The sequence below is a fragment of the Vicugna pacos genome, chromosome 33, assembly GCF_048564905.1.
Source record: "Vicugna pacos chromosome 33, VicPac4, whole genome shotgun sequence".
In the NCBI taxonomy this organism is placed as follows: Eukaryota; Metazoa; Chordata; class Mammalia; order Artiodactyla; family Camelidae; genus Vicugna; species Vicugna pacos.
Genome location: NC_133019.1, coordinates 20366702 through 20392365, shown reverse-complemented (window position 1 = coordinate 20392365; position 25664 = coordinate 20366702). Strand labels below are relative to the sequence as shown.

The 25664-nt window shown below is 38.0% G+C and overlaps 1 protein-coding gene across 2 annotated transcripts in view; it reads right to left on the bottom strand.

The window, feature by feature from the left end:
• Positions 1–25664, bottom strand: part of ALKBH8 (alkB homolog 8, tRNA methyltransferase) — a 49991-nt gene that overhangs the window by 1990 nt on the left and 22337 nt on the right. The window contains exons 8-12 of one of the 2 annotated variants that reach the window (XM_072953860.1): positions 22140–22178; positions 20964–21070; positions 9691–9842; positions 7117–7373; positions 84–233 (exon numbers count right to left, since the gene is read on the bottom strand). In XM_072953860.1, the coding sequence (XP_072809961.1) occupies positions 84–233; positions 7117–7373; positions 9691–9842; positions 20964–21070; positions 22140–22178 (705 nt within the window). The remainder of the gene's footprint in view (positions 1–83; positions 234–7116; positions 7374–9690; positions 9843–20963; positions 21071–22139; positions 22179–25664) is intronic. The other variant, XM_072953861.1, reaches the window with a different exon arrangement.

The window sequence follows — 25664 nt, the reverse complement described above, 5'->3', positions numbered from 1 at the left end:
AAAGCTAAAATAGGGTCCAAATCAGTAAACTCCATGAACATATCCTGCCACTTGGTTCTTGGAGTGAGAAAGACCATACTTACTGCTGTCGCAAAATGGTGAATGACAGCGATGGAGATGCAGGCATCACAAGACCCGCTGCGGACTGGCACTGCCAGCGCGTCGCAGACCACGGCCTGATACCGCCTCTCTCTGCAGATGTCCACGAGGCTCTGACTACGATCACAGCCAATCTACAGCAGGTAGAGAATTTCATAACATCTTGTTTAAATGTCATGAAATTATTAGATTTCATATGCGTTGTGAAAGGGTCTAAGACCCATGATATTATCAGTTCTTACAGCTCATACAGAGTCAGATTACATAATTTACAGGGCAGCATTTATTGCCTTAACAGGTATCAAACAGAACTCAAATTAGTGAACGGAACAAAATGACTAGAATAAAAATAACACTGTTGGAAATGGGAGATCCTAATTGGCATCTAGTTGATCACTATTCAGAAATCTAGGTCTCATTGTAATATCACACATTTAAAAATGGAGATTATCCCATCAACACAGACATTTAGTCGTTGCGGGGAGCGACAAGTAAGTGGTCCTAAGGCATCTCCTACTGTATAAACCACCCAGCGATGGCCCAGCCAGCGGGAGGGCGGCTTATTTTTTTTCCTGCTTCTTTATACTTTTCAATATGTATTGCTCGTACCATGAGAAAATAAAATCCTCCCCCCAAAAAAGTTAAATAATTTATTTCATTTTTTAAAGCTATTGAGTCTTATTCTGCTAAATACCTCATCTACACATATCGAGAATAAAGTGCTGAAGTCAAAATTTGTAAAATGCTATTGAATTAAACCTTTTAGTACAACCAAACCATTCCGCTGCAATGACAACACTTGATGGCAGCCAGCAGCATCCTTTAATCTCTCCAAGCAGGTGAGGCCTAACATGCCTTATGCATATGTCTGTTCTGTGGCAAGTGTCTGGGAGCTAGGACCACCCATCTTTTCTCTGGTTTTGTATGCAGTTTTTCTGTTTAGTTTTATATATATATACATATATGTGTATATATATAGAGAGAGAGACAGAGACAGACAGCGCTCAAGCGCACACTTGCACATGCGCGTATAGATTGAGGGAGGGGTGAGGGAGCTTAAGAAATGGTAAATCACTAATAATACTCTCCGGATATTTCTTCCTAACCCAGTCTCTACAACAGAGAAAAGAAATGTCTGAGTAGATTTCACCTAACAGAAGTAGCCACCTCACGTTTGTATTTACTCATTTGACTTTCTGACGACGTGAGCATCGATCATCAGGGCTCCCTCAGTCCATCTGGGAATAAGGATAGGAATCTTCATGTCACCACAGTTCTTACTGGGTTAAGGCACACCGCCATGCTAGTCATGCTTAAGAGGAATTTGCTCGATTTCCAATTAGTATTAAACAGCTTCTGTCTTCTATCCCACAGCGGCATTAATATCTGAAGTGTAATAAAAGGAACCGAGCTAGAAGTGACGTATAGCAATATCCCTTTGATATATTTTAAGATGGAAAAGTACTAAGGGCCCATTAAGAACACTGGCACGTCTCCCAATTAATAGCCCCCCTTCCTATGTAAGATACATTAACTAGCTATTACTTTCATTTGTTTTCTTCCATGTCTTATGCCAGTAGCCACAATACCAAGATGACAGGGTTGGGGATGAACAGACATACATTACTAAATATACAATACATAAGTGACAGGGACCTACTGCACAGCACAGGGCACTATATTCAGTTGCTTATAATAACATATAATGGAGAAGAATCTGAAAAGAAAACATACATACGTCTGTACACGTATAACTGAGTAACTTTGCAGGACCCCTGAAAACTAACACTGTAAATCAACTACATGTCAATAAAAACTTAAAACAACACAAAAAGACGACAGTACCCCTCAAACAATATGCAAATTGTCTTTTGGTGCTCGCCAGGCTTTACTACACTAAAACTCGGCTCATGGAATCAGAAGGTTCAAGTATGCCGAATTCTGACAGATTGCTATGCCTTGGTAAACGTCAACAAGAAGGAATCCAACTTGCCTATAAAACAAATCCCCAGAGACAGAGTTCGACAGTTACCCAGAGAAGGAAAAGTATTACCTGAGGATCACAGATTAAGCAGAACAAGAAGAGCAGCCAAACAGAGACTAGAGAAAATTTCCTCCTTCTTCCTGCCAGACTCTTACAGGTATCTGTACAGAGCGCCCCTTTCCACCAACAAGAGAGAGCGGGGCGATTCCTGTCACAAAGCACTAGGTCTGACGGAGCCCTGACTCACGCTGGCTCAGTACTTCCATGTTTTACTTATGTCGTCTGAGTCTTCTGTGGTTGAATCATCGGTATTTTTTCTCTTCCCTTTCTATTCTTAAATTCCCTTAAGTTTTTATACAAAATATAGCACCAGGTATTTGAAATTCTCCCTAATAATGCTGCACACTGTCAACAACAGGACAGAAACTGGCTTATGTATAAATACCCATAAGTAGCAGAGGATTCGTAAAGCTACGTATTTCTGTATACTGGATGGAGATAAGTGACGATAAAAACATATATTGGTTGGGCTTAAAATGTATACTTATACTTCTATGCAATTTTAAAAATGTTTAACATAACATTAAATGTGCAATTTTGGAAGTATAGGTAAAAACGAAAAAATATCAAGCTTAGTAATCAAACTAAATAAGGTTTCATTTTTCTCCTATTAAAGTATCAAGAATATTTTAAGATCAAAGTATACCACAGCGATGGCAGTGTGACACAACTTCCTCTCATAAAGCATTGGTGACACTACAAATTGGCTAAACCAATTTTGAAAAGCAATTTGGCAAAAAAAAAAAAAGCAATTGGGCAAACCATTTTTTTAAGGAAGATTAAAATGTTGACAACTTTTGACCCAATATTCTTCTGAACCTTTACCCTAAGAAAATAATCCAAAATATGGAAAAAGGTAGAGACTAATGAAACTGCCTTTTACTGAGTATCTACTATATGTTAAAGCAGATTCTTTGTGCACTTATTAACCCTTATAACAGACACACTCTGAGTTAGATATTATTATCACCGTATTACTGATGAGGAAACGTTGTGTCAAAGAAGATAAGTAACTTGCCCTAAATTGAACAGCAGTTAAGTGGTGGGCAGGGATTTAAACCCAGGTCTTGCACACTCCAAAAATCCATGTTCCTCCTCCTTGTCGTATTGTGTTTAATATACGTGTTTACTACAGTGTTATTTGTAACAGCCCCAAACTGCATACAACCAAATGCCAAGTAACAGTCACCTCTTAGAATATAATAGAATCCAGGAATGATATAAGATTACATATCAAAATGGAAACACTAAGTGACATAAATGAGTTATCATATTGTATACACACACACGACTGTATAAAAAATTTATAGAAAAAATACTGGAAGGCTATTCCTCATGATAAACTAGTTTACAAGGGTATCAAGGTTATAAGAGAATACCTTTCCTTTCATATATGTTTTTAATGGAGGTACTAGGGATTGAACCCTGGACCTCATGCATGCTAAGCACACGCTCTACCACTGAGCTATACCCTCCCCCTCACCTATTTTCTGAATTGTGCCCAAATTACTTTTGTTTCTTAAAAAATACAACATTTTAAAACTATTAAGAAAATATGCAATTATAGAAACATCAGAGTGGCAACATATAGTTTAAAGGGCAGAGAAATGAAGTGAAAGATCATACTAAACTCTCGATTTGAATTCTGGCTTCAGCAATAATTAATTAGCTGAATAACCTAGGAAAGCTCCTTAATATCTCAGAGCCTCTGCTTCCTCATTATAAAAATACCTACTTCTCAGGTTAATATGAGAATCAAATGAAATGGTGTATACTAAATATTTCAATAACCATAAAAGTGCTTTGCAAATGTTACTTATTATCACTATATGGAACAAAGGATGGAAAAAAAAACTCTCGTCAAGAGGCAGAGTGCATGCTTAGCATGCATAAGGTCCTGGGTTCAATCCCCAGTACCTCTTCCAAATATTAATAAACCTAATCACCTCTCCCTTATAAAACAAGCAAAAAGTAAAAAGAAACAAGTAAAAAACTCTTGTCCTGGATTCTAAATATGCAGAGAAATCCATGTATCCTACTGAGTTAAAGCCCACCCATCCTGAGGCTGTCACATTCCCTTCAAGGCTGCAGAACCCAGCACTACGGATGTCCTAGTCTTCACGTAAGGAATTGAACCTGAATTCACAGGTTTGCTCCTTACTAGTCAATAAACCAGTAATAAGTTTCTAACATGTGCCAAGTAAGTGGACGAGAAAACAGACACGATCCCTGCCATGTCCGAGCTCACAGCCTGGGGTCCTGTCACCACAGCCAGCCTTTAAGGATCTCTCTTAGCGGAATGCCATGGAGCATGGACCCTGCAGTTGGAGATGAGGGTCTAATGCTTGTCCAGACACCTTGTAACCTTAGGCGGTCTTCCCACTTCCTTATAACTGCACTTAGCACACAGCAGGTGCTTAACATTGCTAGTTTCCTTCCTGTTCTTTCCTTTACTGGGTAGTCAATAGTTAAAAAACAAAGCAAAAGAAAAACAGAAATGTATAAAAGAGACCTATATAAACATATTTCCAATTGTTATATCATTGTAGACTCCAGACACCATCATCATCATCATATTTGCAATCTCAACTGTTTGCAACAGCCAAGAAAGTCCATACTATGCATTAAGTAATTATTTATCTAAGAAATGCATTTGGACTGAGGGTGCTCTGAGGCCAAAGCACAAAATATTACCCAGTGAATAAGCTACACCAAGCTCTGGGTATGCACATCTCATCCATTATTGGTATCATTATAAAGGCAGTAAGTTTCTTGAAGGTATAAAATCTTTCCTATAAAATTTAACTCTGAAAATAAAGCCAATGGCTAGTGCTGATCCTAGAAATGAAGAAGTCTAAAGAAGAAATATTTCTTAACCAGAATACAGAACTTCTGGATTAAAGAGCAGAAGAACAAGCTTATGCATGACTCAGATACAAGAACAGATTCACCACGTATACTTCTAAAAGAAATGAAAAGCAGTTCATAAAACTATTTCCAGGAGAGCCCAAGCTAGTATTTCAAAAGTACATTTTGTTAAGGAAATTATATAAAATAGTGATATTAATAACTGTTTTTTAGTTTCTGAGACTATCCTACATTGGAATAGCTAGAATGAATGTCTCAGGTCACATCCACTCATGAATGTCAAGAAATGCACATATTTTCAGGCTTAAAGCTGGCTGCTTAACATACACTCCAACATCATTGCTCCATCCAGGTCAGAGCTTCAGCAGCTTTAAAGGCAGGTTTCTCTTTTATTGCACAGAATTCCATTTCCTGTAAAATGAAAACCCTAACTCCAGCTGAGAAAAGTAGTTCTCATTCACTCACTGAACCAGCACCTACTGAGCCTTCCCTGGGGTCCGACAGGGCAGCAGGCTCCAGGGACAGGGGACGGGGGCACACACGGACTGCCGCGGGTCAGCGAACGCAGACTGTGGACGGTGAGCGTGCTCGTGATTCTCTAATGCTTCTGAATATACTCCTTGCTGGATCAGCTTCCGGGTTTTGGTTCAGTTTATCAAGAAATCACTTCTCTCAACTGTAACAGGACACTGTTACCACTATGACTAAGTCAGTGTAGTTGGGTTCAACCTAGTTTCACTGTCACAAATGATACCTGACTTTATAAAGCCATAGAAATTACCACCAAGGAAGTATAAAAACAGATCTTACTGAGAAACATTTTTGGACAACACCTCAAGATTGAAACACCAGAAGATATACTTTGTTTTAAACTGTGGTTAAAGTGGTGACTTTAAGTGGCACATCAAGAAGCTATTTCCTCTTCAACATGAACAAACAAAATTCACTGGACCTTATTCTTTATAAACTGAAATTTGATTGTAAACATGATGACAATAAATGAACATTTATGTCTTATCTTGATGAAAAGCTATCTTTTATCTGCCTCTTAATGCACACTCTCCCTTTCCTCAGGCAGTTGTAACTTTCCTTGTATAACAGTATCTATGGTGAGGTAAAAACAGAGAGCACCAGACACACTCCAGCAGCCCAGGGACGCCGATGCTCTAGCTCTCCTCACTCCCGTCCTCCCTCCCCTGATCTTGAGGAAGCAAAGCTCCTGCCCTCACAGAGCAGCACTGACATGAGTATTTACAACAGTGCTCTAACGCAGGGAGAACCTACTTCCCAGCATCCGGGGAAAAAAGTGATCCATTAGAAAAGGAAATTACAACAACTGAAAACAGAAGCTTTGGCATCAGACAGAAAGAAGTGGGCTCAAATCCTGGGTCTAGCACTATAACCTTGGTCAAATTTTTAATCTACCTGAGCCTTAATTTCCTCAACAGTAAGACTAACTAAATAAACTAAATATTTTTTTCCCTCTACTATGAGTAAAAAGAACACTAGATTGGGAGTCCGAAGGCATCGTTTCAAGTTGCAGTTATATTCTCTAACCAAGGAAGTAATATAACCTCTGTGAGCCTCAGTTTCTTCATTTATAAAAGATGGATGAGGGGGAGGGTATAGCTCAAGTGGTAGAGCACATGCTTAGCACGCACAAGGTCCTGGGTTCAATCCCCAGTACTTCCTCTAAAAATAAATAAGTAGATCTAATTACCTCCCCTCAAAAAAATAAATTAAAAATTTTTTTAAAAGATAGATGAAAATACATCTTTATATTTCTTATACTAACAAGGATCTAAGCAAAGAAAATGGTTTCTATAAAAATCCTCTATAACCTGTAAAGAGTTTTATAAATAAAGGTTAGCTTTACTGATAAAATAATCTTAAAAAGCAAAATGTGAAGGGGCAACAAAATAAAACAAAACACCTACAAAAAATTGAGCATGCCCATAAATTTCTATGGAAACAAAAAAGAATGAGTGTGTTCATTATAAATTTTCTGCAATGAACTAAAAACACAACATTATATCTTGAGGAAGAAGGTGATAATAACCCTTACAAATAAAGCAAAAAGACAGCCAGAAGCAACAACTACTCGCCATATATAACTCCTCATTGACACCAAGGTACTTTCCATTTCCACATCCAACATCAGCAACTACTGAGCCACTTGGCAAAGCTTTCAAAAACTCCACAACGCGCGGCCAAGGGGTGTGTCTCGTGCTGCTGAAGTGCCCGGCGATCCCTTCATAAACTCGATGGACGTATTCTTGCTCCAGTCGTGAGGCTTCTCTGTCACTCTCTGGAAACGATGGCGGAGTCTCCTTCGTCTGGCTGTCACAGACCAAAGAGTAACCTAATGAAAAGAATAAGGCAGTATTAACCATTTATTTTTATCCATATGATTCACAAGGCATATTGTTTTCTTAAAAAGAAAAGCCAGTCAATCCACACGTGATGCCTAGGGTAAAGCAGGCTCTGATTCATCAGGAAAAAACGTAGCTCTCTCCCAGCACGTCCGAGCACGTACGTGAGGGTCTAATGTAAGAAGGGGGGGACTCATTTGCAACAAAATGTGCCTGCAGTCCTGCATGCCGTATAATGAAGATGCTTATTTCATCTTGGGATCAAGGGTCTTCTTATTCAGGAAAGCATGTTGACGGGCCCAGCCTAACCAGAAGAAATTCAGCAATTCACAAGACTTAGGGTTTTTCTCTTGGCAGGTGAAGGAGACACATATTGTGGGGGCCCTAGGACTCTCAGAAGACCTAGAAACAAAGTGTCATTTCAGTAATAATCACAAGGGTATTATAACATTAAATAATGATCCTAAAGAGACAAAGATGGTAAGTCATAGAGTCAAGATTTAAACACAGGCAGTGGAAACTCCAGAACCCACATTCTCAATGACTACACTGTGCTGCTTCCTTCAACAGAATGAGCAAATGCTAAGGAGACCGCCACTAAGTAGAGGAGATGACAGAGGAAATTTAGGATACAGTGTCTCAAATTAATTTTGAAGTTGTTCCCTATTCTCTGCAATAATGTCTAAAACTCATTTTCAAGCCTTGCCTGCTCTCTGCTATGCTATAATTTCCTTTTGTCTTCAAAGTCTGTGACACACAACATCCTTTTACATGTGGTATACTAGACAATTAAGGAGGCAGTGTTTCCGGAGAAACCACAGACAAGACTAAGGCAATAATCAGAAATCATGTGACAGCAAAGAATTGGGCCGTAGCACCGATGGCTTCAGCAATTTTCCCTAAATATAACTGGAAGATGCCAAACCTTGAATGGAGGTGGAACAATCTAGTCTCTACTAATGTGTGAAGTAAAGCTCTAAACATTTTAAGAAGACATTTAAGAAAAGGGTAGCCCCAGAAATACTGAGAGCTCTAAAACATACATGTGGAAGCAGATGTGTTATATTATGTTGGTTACATGAGAATTACAATTACACTACAATACACATTACAATTGTCTTAAGCTGGTCTTGGTAAACATTTCATTCTCTTGAAAATTATGAACATCTAAGTTATGTAAAGGGAAGATCACTTAAATCCACAAATTTTGACCAGAAGTATCCAAAAGATGGCCTTGAACTTTTAAATAATCCGTAAACTGAATATACAATCAGAGCTTTTTACAGCATCCCTTAACATTAAATTATTGCCCATGAAAATAATATTTAGGTAAAAAAACTAACTTGTCTCTCCTACTCTCTTCAAGTTCCCTGGAAACAAGAGCCATGCTTTATTTTTCTATACCTTATTAAGCTACTAGCAGTGTTAGACACTCATCAAATACTAAATAAGAAATTTTTAATTGATAAAAATATTTTGATGGTGTTTTAAGTCCTGAATGACACTTTTAGCAAAAGAAACAAAAACCTGTTAAAAACCTATTTTAAGTCACTAACATGAAGATATCAAATACAAAGATTCCAAGTTTTCTAATAGGATAGTATCTTGTAGATACAACAGGAATTTTTTAATTAAAATATTTTTCAGAAAATGATTAAATTCAAAAGCTTTGGGGATGTAAAAAGATTCTTCCTATCACTGTCATTATAAAATATTACTTATAAAATGAAAGGGGTTTTTATTCATTGAGTCTGAGAAATACAGGTCATGATACACTTGTATAGATAATTCAAAACAGTATTTTCTTGATTAAGTTTTTGAGTACTCCTTTCCAAACTGACTAAAACATAACCCTCTATTTACCCTCTAAAGTTATCTACTTACTATAGAAAGATTTGTCATCTCCAAATTCCCTGCTGGGTTAAATGAGAAGTAATTTAGGAACTGTTCTAAATTTTTTTTTGTACAGTGATATTTTAATGCCCCCAAATTGTAGTACTCTTAACTGTGACTTCGATAAATATTTATTTGGCATCCAACTATGCTCAAGTACTATGTTTGAAGAAAATAAACATGAGTAAGATGCAGTTCTTGCCCTCAGGGAATATAAACTCCAGTGGAGGTGGTTAAGAAAAGTATACGTAAAAAAAATAAAATTAAAGTATATGTAAATACAATACAAGGCAGAATATGAGAAATGCCATTCGAGATGTTAATACAAAGCTCTTCCTGGTTCTGATGGGACTTTAAAAGATTTTCATAATGGATTTGCTCCATTTTACAGAAGGACCAAAATTATATACTTACGACAATTACACGGTGTGTGCCTCACTTTCCTAAATGTAAATGATGTCCGTATTCCTCGCTTGCTTAAAGTTAAGTCTTCAACATCACCGGTGACAATTCCGCTCTTGTGACCCCTGGATGCCTGAACAGTATCAAATTTTCTGGGTGTGATTCTAAAAATAGTCAAATTAATTTATTTAACACTGTATTCATAAAAATGTTTTAGGTCCTTTAAAAATATTAAGGGAACAGAATAAATCCAGAAGAATATAGTGCAACTATCTATACTGGGCTCCCTGAATTGCTAAGCATTGTAGAAGAAAACAAAGAAATAGAAGTCGCTGTCTTTTAGGAAATTATCCCCAGGGTCATCATTAAAAGAATTTACAACTAACAAACTATTCAAGGGGGAAAAAGAGAATAATAACAAGTATTTAATTAATACCAATTACAAGAAGGAAAAAACAAGGAACAGATGGGACAAAGAGGAAACAGACAGTAAATTTAAATCTAACATTCGTTATTATGTTAAATGTAAAAGGACTAAAAAAATCCAATTAAAGAACAGAGAATTTTAGACTGGTATCCAACTACATACTGATTACTAGAGACATACCTTATAGATAAGGACAAAGGATGGTTGAAAATAAAACAATAGAAAAAAAAAGGTACACAAAAAGCAAATTTTCCATATATACCTAGCAAAAACAAAAGAAAAGTGGTACAGCTAACTAATCAGAAAAAGCAGACTTTAAGGCAGTAAGTATTAAGAGAGAATAAAAAGGAACATTTCATAATAACAGAGTCAATCCAACAGAAAGCTATAAAACCTATATATACATGCACCTAAGAGCACAGCCTCAAAATAATAAAAAGCAAAAAGTGAAAAAAAATCTAACAGGAGAACCAGAAAAATACATAATTATCATTGGAATTTCTAATATATCTATCTCAGTAAATGATATCTAGTTGAGAGTCAAGGCCATCAACATCAGAAAATAACAGACAATGAGGGGAAGAAAGTTTGATTAATATGGATACAATAAGTAAGGAGAGGGAATAGCTCAAGTGGTAGAGTGCATGCTTAGCATGCAGGAGGTCCTGGGTTCAATCCCCAGTGCCTCTGCGAAAATAGCTAAATAAAATAAACCTAATTATCCTTCCCAAAATTAAAAAAAAAGAGAGTTCTTTAGATACAGACAGACAGACAATAAGTAAAACAAAAATTAAAAAATAAAGACATGTACAAGTCATTTGCAGATTTTAAGAAACTTTAAAGGGAATCTTGGAAGTAAGATCAAATTTTTGACTGGGAAAAAGGAATCATTTGGTAAGAAAATGTGGTCTTTTCAAAGTTAAATTTACAGAGTGAAATGCACGGATCTTAACTGTACAGTTCATGACTTTTGACAAATGTACACAACCAGGCAGCCACCATCCCAATCAAGATACAGAACATTTCCAGTTACCCAAGGAAATTCCCTAGAGCCCCTTTCCAGTCAATCTTTCCCCACCTCAAAGCAACCACTATTCTGATTTCTATTAGTATAGTTTTGCCTGTTCTTGAATTTCATATACAGTTGGCTTCATATTTTGTGACTGGCTTTGTCCATTCAACATAATAATTTTGAGATTCAGCTGTGTTATGTGTTTCAGTAGTTCACTTTTTTTTTTTAGTCACTGAGTAAAATTTCATTATATGAACATACCACAATTTATTTATCCAAAATCTGAAAGAAATTACACTAAATCATTAGATCAATTTAGGAACTGATATCTGAACAATATTAAGTTCCCTATCCATGATCATGGCATCTCTAGCTGTTTCGATCTTTAATTCCTCTCAGCGATGTTTCATGATTTTTCAGTGTATACGGGTTGTATATCTTTCATTAAATTTATTCCTAAGACTTAAATCTTCTGAAGCTGAGTTTTCTGCTTGATTTACTCTAGCAAGGCTATCTGCCTGCAGAAGTGTGTTTCATACTCACAGGAAATGTATTAAGCTTGAAAGATCTCACCAAATTATTAAAAAGCATGATTTTATACTAAAGTTGTTGAAATCTCTTTTATCAAGAATCAGATACATTTACTACACATCTAGAGAAGAGAAAGATCAACCATATAATTAAAATGGATTTAATCCTAAAATGAAATAATACAATGTATTTCAATTCTCAATTTTCATTTGGTCATTGTTATATTGTTTCACTCAATCTGCTGTTAGAAAAGAATTTCCAAATGGCAACAAAAGCAAAAATTAACAAGTGGGACTACATCAAACAAAAAAGCTTCTGCACAACAGAGGAAACTATTAACAAAATGAAGAGGAAACCTGTGGAATTCCTCTGGAGTGGGAATTCCTATGGGATGGGAGAAAATATTTGCAAATTATAAGACTGATAAGGGGTTAATATCCAAAATATATCAAGAACTGATGGGGGCCAAGATGGCGGAGTAGGAAGACCCTGGGCCCACATCCTCCCATCAGCACACCAAAAGGTAACTATTTACAGAGCAACTGTCAATGAGAATGACCTGAAGACTGACAGAAAAGATCTTCTGCAACTAAAGATATAAAGGAGGAACCACAATGAGGTGGACAGAAGGGGTGGAGACCCACACCCCCAGGGTCTGAGTCCTACATTAGGCTCCCCTGCAGGTACTGCACTGGGAGGACAAGGCCCCAGAACATTTGACTTTGAAGGCCAATGGGGCTTAATTTCTGGGGAGCCAGAGGGCTGTGAGAAATAGAGATTCCACTCTTTAAGGTGGACACAAAATCAAAAGCAGTCATTTGAAAGGAGCCTGAGTCAGATCTACTTCCTGACCCTGAAGAGCCTCCCAGAGAGGAAGAGGCAACTGGGACTTACCTTGGGGACAGGGATGCTGGCAGCAGCCATCTGGGGGAGCTCTTCCTACCATGAGGATACTGGTGCTGGCAAGTGCCATTTTTGAATTCCCCCTCTTGCTAATTAGGGCTGGGACCTGGCCCTACTCTCTGGCCAGAAAGAACCAGTCCTGGGATTCCCCCAGGCCAAGTAGGTTGCTGAGTGGGGACACAGCCCATCCACCAGCAGGACGACTACCATAGGGTCCTTTGAGCCCCCAGCAGCCTGGGACCTGTCCCCACTCACCAGAGGGTCCAGGACCCCTGGCCCCTGCCTGCCCACCAGAGGGCCAACACCAGCTTTGGGACCCCCAGGCTCCACAGCCAGAGAACCCAGGATCTGGTTCCACCCACCAGTGGGGAGATACCAGCCCCAGGATGCCCTGGGCCCTGATCTACTCACCAATGAACTGACACCAACTCCAGGACACCTTGAGCTCCTCAGATAGCTGTGCCAGGAACTGGCCCTGCCCACCAGCAGACCAACAGTAGCTCCAGAATGCCCTAGGGCTCCCTAGTCAGCCACCTCCTGATCCTCCATCATCCACCAGCAGGCCAGCACCAGTGCCAGGACTCTCCTCACCATGCAGCCAGGCATGCCAGGACCCACCGTGATCCACCAGCAGCAGGCAGCTACCCACAAGTCCTCGCAGACTATCGGGTTGGGGGCAAGCCATGCCTACCAGACTGCCCACAGCAGTCAGCTCACCACAACAGAAGGACTCATGCAGCCCCACAGAGGGCACCCCCAGAGCACACAGCTCTGGTGTCCAGAGGGGAGTGTGCTGCTGGGCCCGATAGGACGTTTCCTATAGAAGCCCACTACTCTAAGATTGGGAAACAACCCAGCAAATACACAGAAATAAAAACAGCAAATTAAGCAAAATGAGGTGACAGAGGAGTATGTTCCAAGTGAAAGAACAAGACAAAACCCCAGAAGAAGAACTAAGAAGTGAAGATAAACAGTCTACCCAATAGAGAGTACAAGGTCGTGATCGTAGACATCATCAAAGAACCCGGGAGAAGACTGGATGAACAGAGTGAGAAGTTAGAAATTTTTAAGAGTTAAAAAATATAAACAAGAACTAAACAGAGCTGAGGGTCACAACTACTGAAATAAAAAAATGTATGTCGGGGTGGGGGTAATGGTGGTAGAGCACAAGCTCAGCAGGCACAGGGTCCTGGACTCGGTCCCCAGCGCCTCCATCAAAAATAAACATTAAAAAACATAGCAGAAGGAGTCAACAACAGATTAGATGCTACAAAGGAAATGGATCAGAGAGCTGGAGACAGAGTAGTGGAAATCAGTAAAGCTGAAAAGAAAAAAGGATAAAAAGAAGTGAGGACAGTTTAAGAGACCTCTGGGACACATCAGGTGCACTAATATTCCCATCATAGGGGTCACAAGAGAAGAGAAGGGGGCAGAGAACATACCTGAAGACATAAGAGCTGAAAACTCCCCTAACCTAGAAAAGGAAACAGACATCCAGGCATAGGAAGCACAGAGTCCCAAACAGGATCAATTGAAAGAAGCATCTACCAAGACACATTGTAATTAAAATGGCAAAAACCAAAGGTAAAGCGAGAATGTTAAAAGTAGTAAGGGAAAAGCAACAAGTTACATACAAGGGCACTCTGACGAAGCTATTAGCTGGCTTTTCAATAGCAGCTCTGCAGGCCAGAAGGGAGTGGCATCATACACTTCAAGTCATGAAAAGGAAAAAACTTCAACCAAGGATACTCTCCCCAGCAAGGAATTTATTCAAATTTGAGGGAGAGATGGAAAGTTTTACAGACAAGCAAAAGCTAAGAGTTCAGCACCTCGAAACCAGCTTTACAAGAAAGGCTAACGGGATTCCTCTAAGCAGAAAAGACCACAACAAGAAATATAAAAACTATGAAAGGAAAAAGCTCATTGGTAAAGGCAAATATACAATAAAGGTAGTAGATGAACCATCTATAAAATTAGTAGGAAGGTTAAAGATAAAGTAGAAACAAAAGCAAACATTATAAAAATAAAGTTAGGATGAAATATATTATCTATAAAATTTTAATATAAATTGAAAGGAAAATAAGATAAAACTGACTACAGTTCAATCTATGTAACCACTCCAAAAAAAAAAAATCAATAACTCATACAACTCAATTACAAAAAATAATCTGATTTTAAAAACAGGCAGAAGATCTGAATAGATTATTCTTTCCAATGAAGACATACAGATGGCTAACAGGTACATGACAAGGAGCTCGACATCACCAATCATCAGCGAAATGCAAATCAAAGCCACAAGGAGACTATCACCTCGTATCGATCAGAATGTCTATTACCAAAAGGACGAACAGTAACAAGTGTTGGCAAGGATGTGAAGAAAAGGCGACACCTGTACGTTGTTGGTGATAATATAAACTGGTGCAGCCCTATGGAAAACAGTAAAAAAAAATTTTTTTTAATTTAAAAACAGAACTACTGTATGATCCAGCAATTCCACTTCTGGGTATTTACCTGAAGGAAACAAAAATACTAACTCAAAAAGGTATCTGTGGGTGGGAAGGGATAAATTTGGCAGTTTGAGATTTGCAAATGTTAACCATTATATATAAAAATAGATTAAAAAAATTTTCTTCTGTATAGCACAGGGAACTATATTCAATTATCTTGTAATAACATTTAATGAAAAAGAATATGAAAATGAATGTATGTATATATATGCATGACTGGGACATTGTGCTGTACACCAGAAATTGACACATTGTAGCTAACTATACTTTAATTAAAAAATTTTTTAAAAAGATATCTGTACCCCCATGTTCACTGCAGTATTACTTATAATAGCCAAGACATAGAAACAATCAGGCACTATGCTAAGTGAAATAAGTCAGAGAGACAAAAACAAATATTATATGATCTCACTTATATGTAGAATGTAAAACAGTAACAGCAAAATACAAACCTTGTAGATACAGAAAACACATTGGTGCTTGTGGCGCAGGTGGGGTGGGATGCAGCGGGGTGGGAGGAGGTGTGTGAAATGAGTGCATGTGGTCAAAAGGTACAAACTTCCAGTAATAAAATAAATGAGTCCTGGTGCTGTAATGGTGACTATAGTTAATAACACTGTATTGAATATTTTAAAGTCTAAGAGAGTAAATCTTAAAAGTTCTCATTACAAGAAAAAAAAATTTTACCTATGTGTGGATAGTTGTTAACTAGACTTAACTGTGTTAACCATTTTGCAGTATATACATAGGAAGAATTAGTATGCTGTACATCTGAAACTAATACAATGTTATATGTAAATAATATCTGAACTTAAAAGAAAACAAACAGAAAATTTCCAGGCTGACAGCTGGGCACTATTTACTTTTGAAAGTAATTAATTCAGAGTATTGAAAAAGAACTATTTTACAAGTCATAACTGAGCAGGACCCTATGGGGTCTTCCTGGGACAGCCCCCTCCCCCACATCCTCTGCTGTAGCTCCTCTCTGAAGTACCCAGATAATAAATGAGTGTCCAGTGCACACTTCCTGAGTTGTATTACAGATGCTACAACTGCTACCAAATGGAAGAAATTAACTCCTTGATGACCATGAGCACCCATGACCTACTGGTGCCTAAGGACTGATTATGTTAATTCCATGACACCACTTTGTTACTCCACCATCAGCCAATCCGAGAATTGTGCACAAACTGATCACATACCCAGGGATGCCCCTCCCACACCTTGCCTTTAAAAATGCTGTGTTGACACCCGTGGCGGAGTCCAGGCTGCTAGAGCACTGGCTGTCCTGGACTCCTTGTACGGCGCCCTGCAATAAATGCTGCGCGTTCCTCCCCCACAGCCCAGTGCCAGCAGACTGGTTTTACTGCACATGGGCAAGTGGACCCAAATTTGGTTCCATAACAAGAGCCTGATGTTATTTTTTAAAAGATTTTACTTCATTTTCCAAAACTTAATTTTTGATCATTGACCTTGTAAGCTACAACCTTGCTATATTTATTTATTACTTCTAGTACTTGTTTTGTAGATTTCCTAGGACTGTCTACATCTACAATCATAAAGAGTTTTACTTTTTCTTTTCAAATCTGTATGATTTTTCTTTCTCTTGAATTACTATACTAAGATATCTAATATAATATTAAATGGTAGTGATGAGAGTAGACATCCCTGCCCTGCTCAATGTTTTAGGAAAAAGCATTCAGTATTTTACCATTAAGTATGATGTTCCCTGTGGGGTTTTCATAGATGCTCTTTGTCAGACTGAAGAAGTTTCCTTCTTATTCTTGTTTGCCAAGTTTTTATCATCCGTGGGTGCTTAATTCTGTCAAATATGTTTTTTACATTAATCAAAAGGATTACATATTTTTCCCCTTTGTTCTTTTAATGTGGTAAAATTACATTGTTCGGTTTCCAGATGTTAAACGAATCTTGTAATCCTGGGATAAACACTTGGTCTTGATGTGTTTTCTTTTTTATACATTGCAGGAATGGATTTTCTAATATTCTGCCAAGGACTGTTTTCATCTCTGAGAGATCCTGGTTTGTAATTTTCCTTTGTTGTAATGTCCTTGACAAAAATGTTGGTGGTAAGGGTAACACCAGCCTCATAAAACAAATTGTGAGGAAAGCTGCCTTAAAAGAGCTTGTGCTAAAGGCAATTTTTCAGAAGTAGAAGCAAGCAATCATTGCCTGAATTTCTACGATTGTTATTCTGACAGCTAAAAATGATTAAAACTATGGTGTTGAACAAAGTCAAGGTATTTCAGAACAATGAATATTTTGAAACTCTTATTAGCAATTCTCTTTTGGGTACTAAGCAGTTCTCTATTATGGTTCTCTGAAATGAGTTACTTGCCTAGAGTTAAGTCTTAGGCAAAGGTCAAGCAGTACTTAACTGCTTTTGGCACCAATCTCAGATTTTTAGAAACAAGTAATCCGTATGTTAAAAATAATTAATTCTTTAAATACCTCTGAACATCTTATTTCCCCCGGCACTCAAATTATAACCTAGTTGGGAAAATATTAAATAAAACCATTTTTACAGATTTAAATAATAATAGTTCAACACAATATAAAAGACACCACAAGCCAGCAGGAGACAAGGCAGCCTTTAAGAGTTAAGGGAGAAATTATTTCAGGCTACTATAGTCAGAAAAAGCTTTATACATTATAAAGGAAATGAAAGTTGAGCTGTATATTAAAAACAAAGTGAAAGGAAAGGAAAAGGAAATTTACTGCAGGAAGAGCTGACAAAAGTGTGGAGGCTACAAGGCACAGTAAACATTCAGATCAAAGGGAGCAAACAAGTTTAGCTGCAACATCACGAGCACAGAGCCTGAAGCCTGACTGCCTGGCTTCTGAGCTCGCCTCTGCCACTGAATGGTCTCATAGCTTTGTACGAATTACGTAACCTCTGTATGCTCCAATTTCCTTTACAAATGGGGACAAAACCATGAAGAAACTTCCACTGTCACAGTCTGAGTTAAGTGAGTTAATATATGTAAAGCTTTTAGAACCATGCCTGGCACAAAGGAGATGCTCCAAAGACAATTTAAAAAGGCGAGCTCACACAAATTCGTACACTACCGCATCCCACAGCCAGTCAAATAACATAAATGAGTAAAGCAGGTGGGTCTGCTGAGAAACACTGCCATTAAGCACACAGGACGTCTTCATTTCAAAAAAACAAAGCACTGTCTTCCATTTTTCTTAAAGAACACGTTCCTGCTCATTCCAGCTTTTTTCCTCCATTTTAAAAACAGACATGAGTTTAAGAAATATTTAACTTCCATTTAACGCTGTTATAAGATAAAAACGGTAGCACAAGCATAGTGATAAATGAGAACTGATACTCAGCCTTAGTTCAGGGGATCACAGAAAGCGGCAGGAACTCTAGAGAGACTGAAAACGCAGACCTCATCTAATGGCCACTGATAATCAGCCGCCGCTGCCAAGAGATACTGACGTTTCCAGAGCTTCTCAATTTTCAAACGAAGCTGAACATTCAGATTCCTGTGCAAAAGCTCCTGATTTTCATCTGTAATCAATTTTTAAGAACGCTACAATGTTGACCACCATTGCCCCAGCCAAACAGCCTGGGTGCTATTTTTGAACCACGTGCTGGCCTTTGGCCACCTTTGATTGAGGGCATGGTGGCTGGAATAGTAAACTTGAACTATATCTAATTAGAAGTGTTTGGAATTGGCCGAGTTAATCAGCCTTCTTTAACAGTGCTTTCTAGTGCTTTTTTTTAAGCAGAGAGAGCAAAATATCTTTTATCAAAGTTTATTTCTACAGTTTATATATGTTTTTTAAGTGCATTAAAAGTACTTTTTCAGTTTATTCTCCCTTCCACCCATATTCCGACGAACCCCTCAATAGTTGATACACCATTTGTTTGGTCAAGTCTCTCTCTGTTCCTGTCTCTGTGTGTCTTCACTCCCCCCACTTCTCTCTTTCTTCTTAATACACACACACTCACATTACAGGTAATGGGTATCAGTGGAAGCCTCTACAAATACTACTGAGGGTTCTTTTTCCCCTGAAAATACTGTAGACAATTTTGATTGTACAGAAGGATTTTAAAATAAATATTACCTGCAATTCACTCTTTCAGAGATCCTAGTCTTAACATTTAACAAGAAAATAATGTGATCAAAATGATGTTTAGGAGAATCTATCTATACTACTATCCAGAATAAATTAAAATAGTTTCGTCACATAGGCCCACAGAAAGTAATTTTTTATTTTGTATTTGCTGTGCTACCATTATTCTTAAGTTTAAATGTTACCAACAGTAAAAATCCTTGAATCCCCCCAAAATATAAAATGTGAATATTCTCAAAATTTCAGGAATACTTTAAACCATAAAATCATGTCACCATTTTCAATGACTGGAAGTGAAAATATTTTAAATGGCCATAAAAAAAATCAGGCAAATTTAAGCCTCAGTGCACAAGATCAGGCCATCTGTTTTTATGGCTCATTTATAACAGGTTACAAATTCATTTACATGTTCACTTCCTTGAATTTTTATGAAAATGTGTCAGCTAAAATCTCCAAGCAGGGCAGTATTCCTAAGTGCAGAACTCAGCAGTATTTTAAGTGACAGTATATGTAAATTGGAGCAGTGTGATGCTTCCTCCTCAAAGGCTAAGCATTTCTTCCTGCCACAGTGAATAACCCATTTCTTTCAGACTAGATTTAATCAATCAAACTCAAATTGAGCGACATTCTATTAAACAAATAGCCTTCTTTAAAGTGGAAATGTCATGAAAGAAAAAGAAGAGTTGAGAATTTATTCCAAATTAAAGGAAAAGGAAAGAGAACTGACAACTAATGCAGTGCAGGGTCAAGGGCCACATCCTAGATCAGAGGAGGGAAAACCTACCATGAGGTACCGGCAGATTCTCTCCTTGACCAAACTTTAGTCAAACTCCTCTCTGCCCAGACAGTCCCCATCCATGGGCACGACCTAGAGCCCAATTTTAGCGAGAATCCTACTAAGTCAGTTTGGCCAGAATCCCCCACCCTCGATTTACGATCATTCTTGGTATCTGACCGAATTCCCTGCGGTCATCCTCCCCCCCCCGGGGGATGTCTAATCATCCCGCCTGCCTCCAGCAAGAGTCCTGCAGTACGTTCAGCCAGAAGTCCCCTCACTGCTGATGCTTCTTCCCTGTACTTTTCCATCTGCCCACGCTGCCCCACCTCCAACCCCAGGCTCCGAGCCTGTAAACTTCCATTTTCCCTTGTTGTATTTGAAATTGAGCCCAAAGCTATACTGAGGTCTCTTTTCCCCTATTGCAACAGTTCCTGAGTAAGATCCGTTTTTGCTTTTTAACGGCTGTCAGGATCTGGTTTTCCCTCGATGGTACTATAAAGTACAGCCAGCAGAATTTCAAGATGGATTGTGTAAGAGTATGATGGGAGTATTTTATTAATGTTGAACTTCCTGAATTTGAAGATTGCACTACAGTTTCACAGAAGAGGGGCTGGCAAACATTTTCTGAAACACAGCCAGACAGCAAGCATTTTAGGCATAGAGGGCCCCACGTAGTCTCTGTCACATATTCTTTGTTGTTTTTGTTTTGTTCTTTACAGTCCTTTAAAAATGTAAAACCATTTTTAGCTCAAGAGCTGTCCAAAAATAAGGGCTGAATTTGGCCCATGAGCCATAGTTTGCCAACCTCTCATACAGACAACGTCCTTGCTCTTAAAAAATATGCAGTGAAGCATGTAAGGGTAAAGGGTCATGATGTCAAATTATTCAGCAAAAATAATGATAATATGTGAGAGAGAAATAAAACGCATGGCAGCATGGTTCAGGCGGCTCAGGAAGAAAAGGATGAGAACTCTCACGAAGCACAAGGCATCCTGTCACCAAGGTCGCTTCGGTACATACCCGTGGGTCCAAAGGTATCTGGATTCTCCTGTCATCACCAACAAGCTCCGACAAGGCAACATAACTGGCACCGTGACCCCATTTGGGTGCTTAAAATCCATGACAATCTTAAGGTAAAGACAAAAACATAAAGATCAATCCAAAACATCATAAGCTCCAAGGGTAAGCATGATTCATTGATTCTGGCTGTCTTTCTAGGCTAACAGAGATTGAAACATGATAATGCTTATAGAATAGCATGGCACAGGGGTTCTCAAACTTATGTGCACGTGAGAATCAACTAATGACTGAAAAATACACCTAGCCCACAGAGAGACTCAGCAGGTCTACAGCGAGGCTCGGGGGTCTGCACTTCTAACCATCACCCCAGGCAGTTAGGATGCAGGTGGGCTGAGGAGCAGCCCTTCCATGCAAAACACCAGGGCAGCGATCAAATGCAAGGGCTCAGAAGCTGAAAGACTCATGTCCTGGCTTTCTCCTTGACTGGCCGTATGACCCAGGACAAGTCATTTAACTCCTCTGTGGGACTTTTAAATGTATTAAATATATAATGGATATAAATCACAGTATCTGGCACATAATAAATATTAAAAAAAAATCCTAGCTATTATTATTCATAGGATATTGATAATTAATAATCCAGAGAGAAGGAACTATTAGGCATCCATTCTCACATAATCCATCTTGTGTCTTTAAAGTCATGCAACATTTTGGATATTAGAGGCTGATTTACAAGAGATAATCGAAGAACACAGGAAGATTTTCAGCGATTGGAAATATGATCAAATATTATGCACAGCAACCTAAAAAGACACAACGCCCAAGAAAACACTTTTGTGCTCAGGAACCCAAACACCAATTAAATGACTTCGGTCTAACCACAGGAGCATGTTATGTTAGGACGAATGTGAATTTAAAAAAGGCAGGTCACAGGCCTAAAAAATATTTTAAGTGAACATATCAATCAATTTGAAAAATAAATATGACAATCGAGTATCAGTGGGATAAATATAATTTAGCATTAGTACCTTCATTAAAGGTAAACCTAGCACAGTGCCTGGCATAAAATAAGCATTCAGTAACTATTACCTACTACTATTAATAACAATACTGGATCACATAAGATAATGCACATGAAAATCCTTTGTCAACCGTATAAAATGATACAGGTCTGACCTGGTTTTTCCTCTTTCTCATCTGCCCTTCCAATCTAGTCTGGAAAATAAAGTAAGATGATAAAAATTTAATTTTCCAAACAATTATCTGTTCCAAATGATGTCACATGAACTCAGCGTCATACTCCAAAAGGATTCTATTTTAAAACATTACCGATGAATTCTGATGTTTTGGGTATGAAATGTACTGATACCTGCAACTTCCCTGAAATGTATACATAAAAGAAGATGGACTGACAGACAGATGAATAGGGTGAGTAGATGAATAGATATTTGATAAAGCAAATATATTAAAATGTTAACTGTAGACTGTAGGTGGTGGGTATCTAGGTGTTTACTGTGTAATACTATCAACTTTTCTGTATGAAAATTTCATAATCAAAAATGTTGGGGAAGGAAAAGAAAACCCCACTGTGACTCATTTTATAAGTCAATACATATATGTTTCAATTTTCTGAATAGACACTAAGGTCCACACATAAGAAAGAATAATAGTATATTTATTAATTATTTTGTAGAGATGATCAGTTGTGGCTTAAAGGAATACAAATTGTCTGGGTGAAAACTTTTGATGAGAAAATATTCCAAGAGACTACACTGTAACTCATTCTTCAGACAAATATTTATTAATTACTGTATGAGGCATCAACGATTCTAAAGGTAAATAAGAGACATATTCTCTGCCCAACCAGAAGTTACATGTTCTGGCTAATTAATATCCAACATGTTTTACAGACTCACAGACACAGAATACAGACTTGTGGTTGCCAGGGGAGAGGCGGGTGGGAAGGGATAAACTGGGAGCTCAAGATTTGCAGATACTGACTGGTATATATAAAACAGATAAACAAGTTTATACTGCATAGCACAGGGAAATATATTCAAAATCTTGTAGTAGCTTATGGTGAAAAAGAATATGAAAAAGAATATATGTAACTTCATGTATGACTAAAGAATTGTGCTCTACACTAGAAATTGACCCAACATTGTAAACTGACTATACCTCAATAAAAAAAAAAATTTTTTTTAATATTCAACATGTTTTAAAAACACAAAATACATATATATTTGTGAAATTAAAATGCTTCTCCTATTAACAGAGAGTAATGATTTTAAAATAGGAAAATCTCAGTTTCACCAAATGATTAGAATTGACAAGACAAACTCGAACATGATACTAATTAATGTAGAAATATTTGTGCTGAAATATATGTCGAGTTTCAAGGAAGAAAAATGTATTACCAAATAATCCAAATGTTATGGGAGTTATGTTAGAAAATGCAGAGAATACTTATCCATTATTATTATTGATGACCATGATTGACTTGCTGGAGAAGCCCACAGAACTCAGGAAAAGTTTGCTTACTGTTCATCAGTTGATTATGAAGGATATGATACAGCACACAGATGAACATCAGATGGGAGAGATGCACAGGGCAAGGAAAGGAGTTCAGAGCATCCATGCCCCCTCTGGGAGTTCAGAGCATCCATGCCCCCCCGGAAGCACCGCTCTCCCAGCTCCTCTACATGTTCACCAACTTGGAAACTATTGAGATTTTTATGGAGACTTTATCACACAGGCATGATTAATTACTGACTCCATTTCCAGCCCCTCTCCTCTCTCCGGAGAATGAGGGACAGGGCTGAAATCTCTAAGCTTCTAACCATTGCCTGGTCTTTCTGGTGGCTGGCCCCTATCCATCAAAAATCATCTCTCTAGAACAAAAGACACCGCTATCACCCAGGAAATTCCAAGTTTAGGAGACTTGTGTCTAGGAAATTACAAGGGTTTTAGGAGGTCTGTGCCAGGAACTGGAGGCAGAGATCAATATTTATTTTTTCTATTATCTCACAGGTCTATAAAGTGAGAGTATAGTTTTTTTGAATTTAAGGAAATAACTTTTATTTATAAAATTAAATGTATATTTTCTACGAAAATCAAATTTTCCTTAAAACATGTCATCATAATAATAAAGTATTATCAATATCATAGTATCTGTATCTTAAATGCAATGCTGGTTAAAGATCACAAAAAGAAATTTTTTTTCCCAAACATTCACTAAGTATTCACAATCGATAATGCTTCCCTGAAACTGCTGAATCATTCTGCCCTGTGACAGCTTCGCTCCACAGCAGCTTTTTCCAATTATTCTTTTTGGTTTTACCTATTTTCTTTATTTTCTGAGATGGCAGAGTCAATAAAGATCAAGTTCCTAGCAAGCTCATGGGGCATGACTGAGGATAATGTTCAGTTCAAAGCAAACAAAAAAAAACTCTAGACATTCTGATCTTATAAAACCTTTAACACAATGAAAACATAATACAAAGAAAACCCTAGACACAGCTCACTCTGTCACTCAAGTAAAGATAAGACAGATAACAGAAAAGTACGTGAAACATATCTCCTCCATGTCGGCTGAACAGGAAAATGAAAAAACAGAATGCTACTGGGAACAATTTTGAGAAAGAAGATAAACTTAATTCTGATCCTTATTGGTTAAAAATAGGCTGAGATCAACCTGTGGAAACCCTTAAGGGCTTATCGACAAGAGACAGTATGACATGAAGAATGATACGTGATTCACAAAGAATGATGAAAGCTGAGAGAAGAGAAGTGACTCTATTTAGCTGGAGAAAACATTCATACCTGAGAATTCAGCAGACTACACAGAAGTCCACCTGTTTCCCATAGCCTGCCAAATACACATCTTCTGTAGTTGCACTAACATTGTCACAGGACCCAAATGAAGTCACAGTTTGCTTTCTACCTTAAATAGCAAATAAGTGAATCCACAAACCTCATAAACATGTCTGCCAAGTCTGGACAAGTGGGAAAGGACGGAAGGAAAAAGGGAGAGAGACATAGTAGCAGGGATACAAGATAGAAGTTACAAAAATACAACATCAGAAACATCTATTAACACACGTTCCCTGGCCTTACAAGTATAGAACCCCCCCCCATATTATGAGATGATTAGTCCACTGTGGCGAAGAAGAGGAACTTTGAACATTTTTAGTAAAAGAAAATATAGCTTTTCGTCTCTCTACAAAAGATGATATTCCCAGAAGTACACTTTGCTAAACTGAAAAGCAGCTGGAAGAGAAGCTTGCTGGCATATCAAATTTTCCAGAGCAGAGGAATTAATAGGAATTTTCCCTAGACACCTTGGAGACCAGCGGCTGACGTCAGTGACCTTCAGATCTCCTACCTATACTGTGTAAGCCTGCTTAGTTTCTGTCCTTCAAGAAAAGTTAAAATCAAGGAACACAACAAATCTGTTTCCCTTCCTTGCCTCCTACTGGCAAGGTACATTTAAAAACAACAAAAACATCATCCATTTGCTAAATTCCTTGAAAACTGGAATCTCAAGATTACCAAGTTTTATGAAACTCAAAGGAAGGAGCCACACTGTTGCTCAAATGGCAACAACAACACACCCTGGAATCAACACACAGGACATAAGACCTCCCACTTGAAAATGACTAAAGAAAGCAAGTTCTGCTCCCTTGTCCTGAAGTCAGAAGC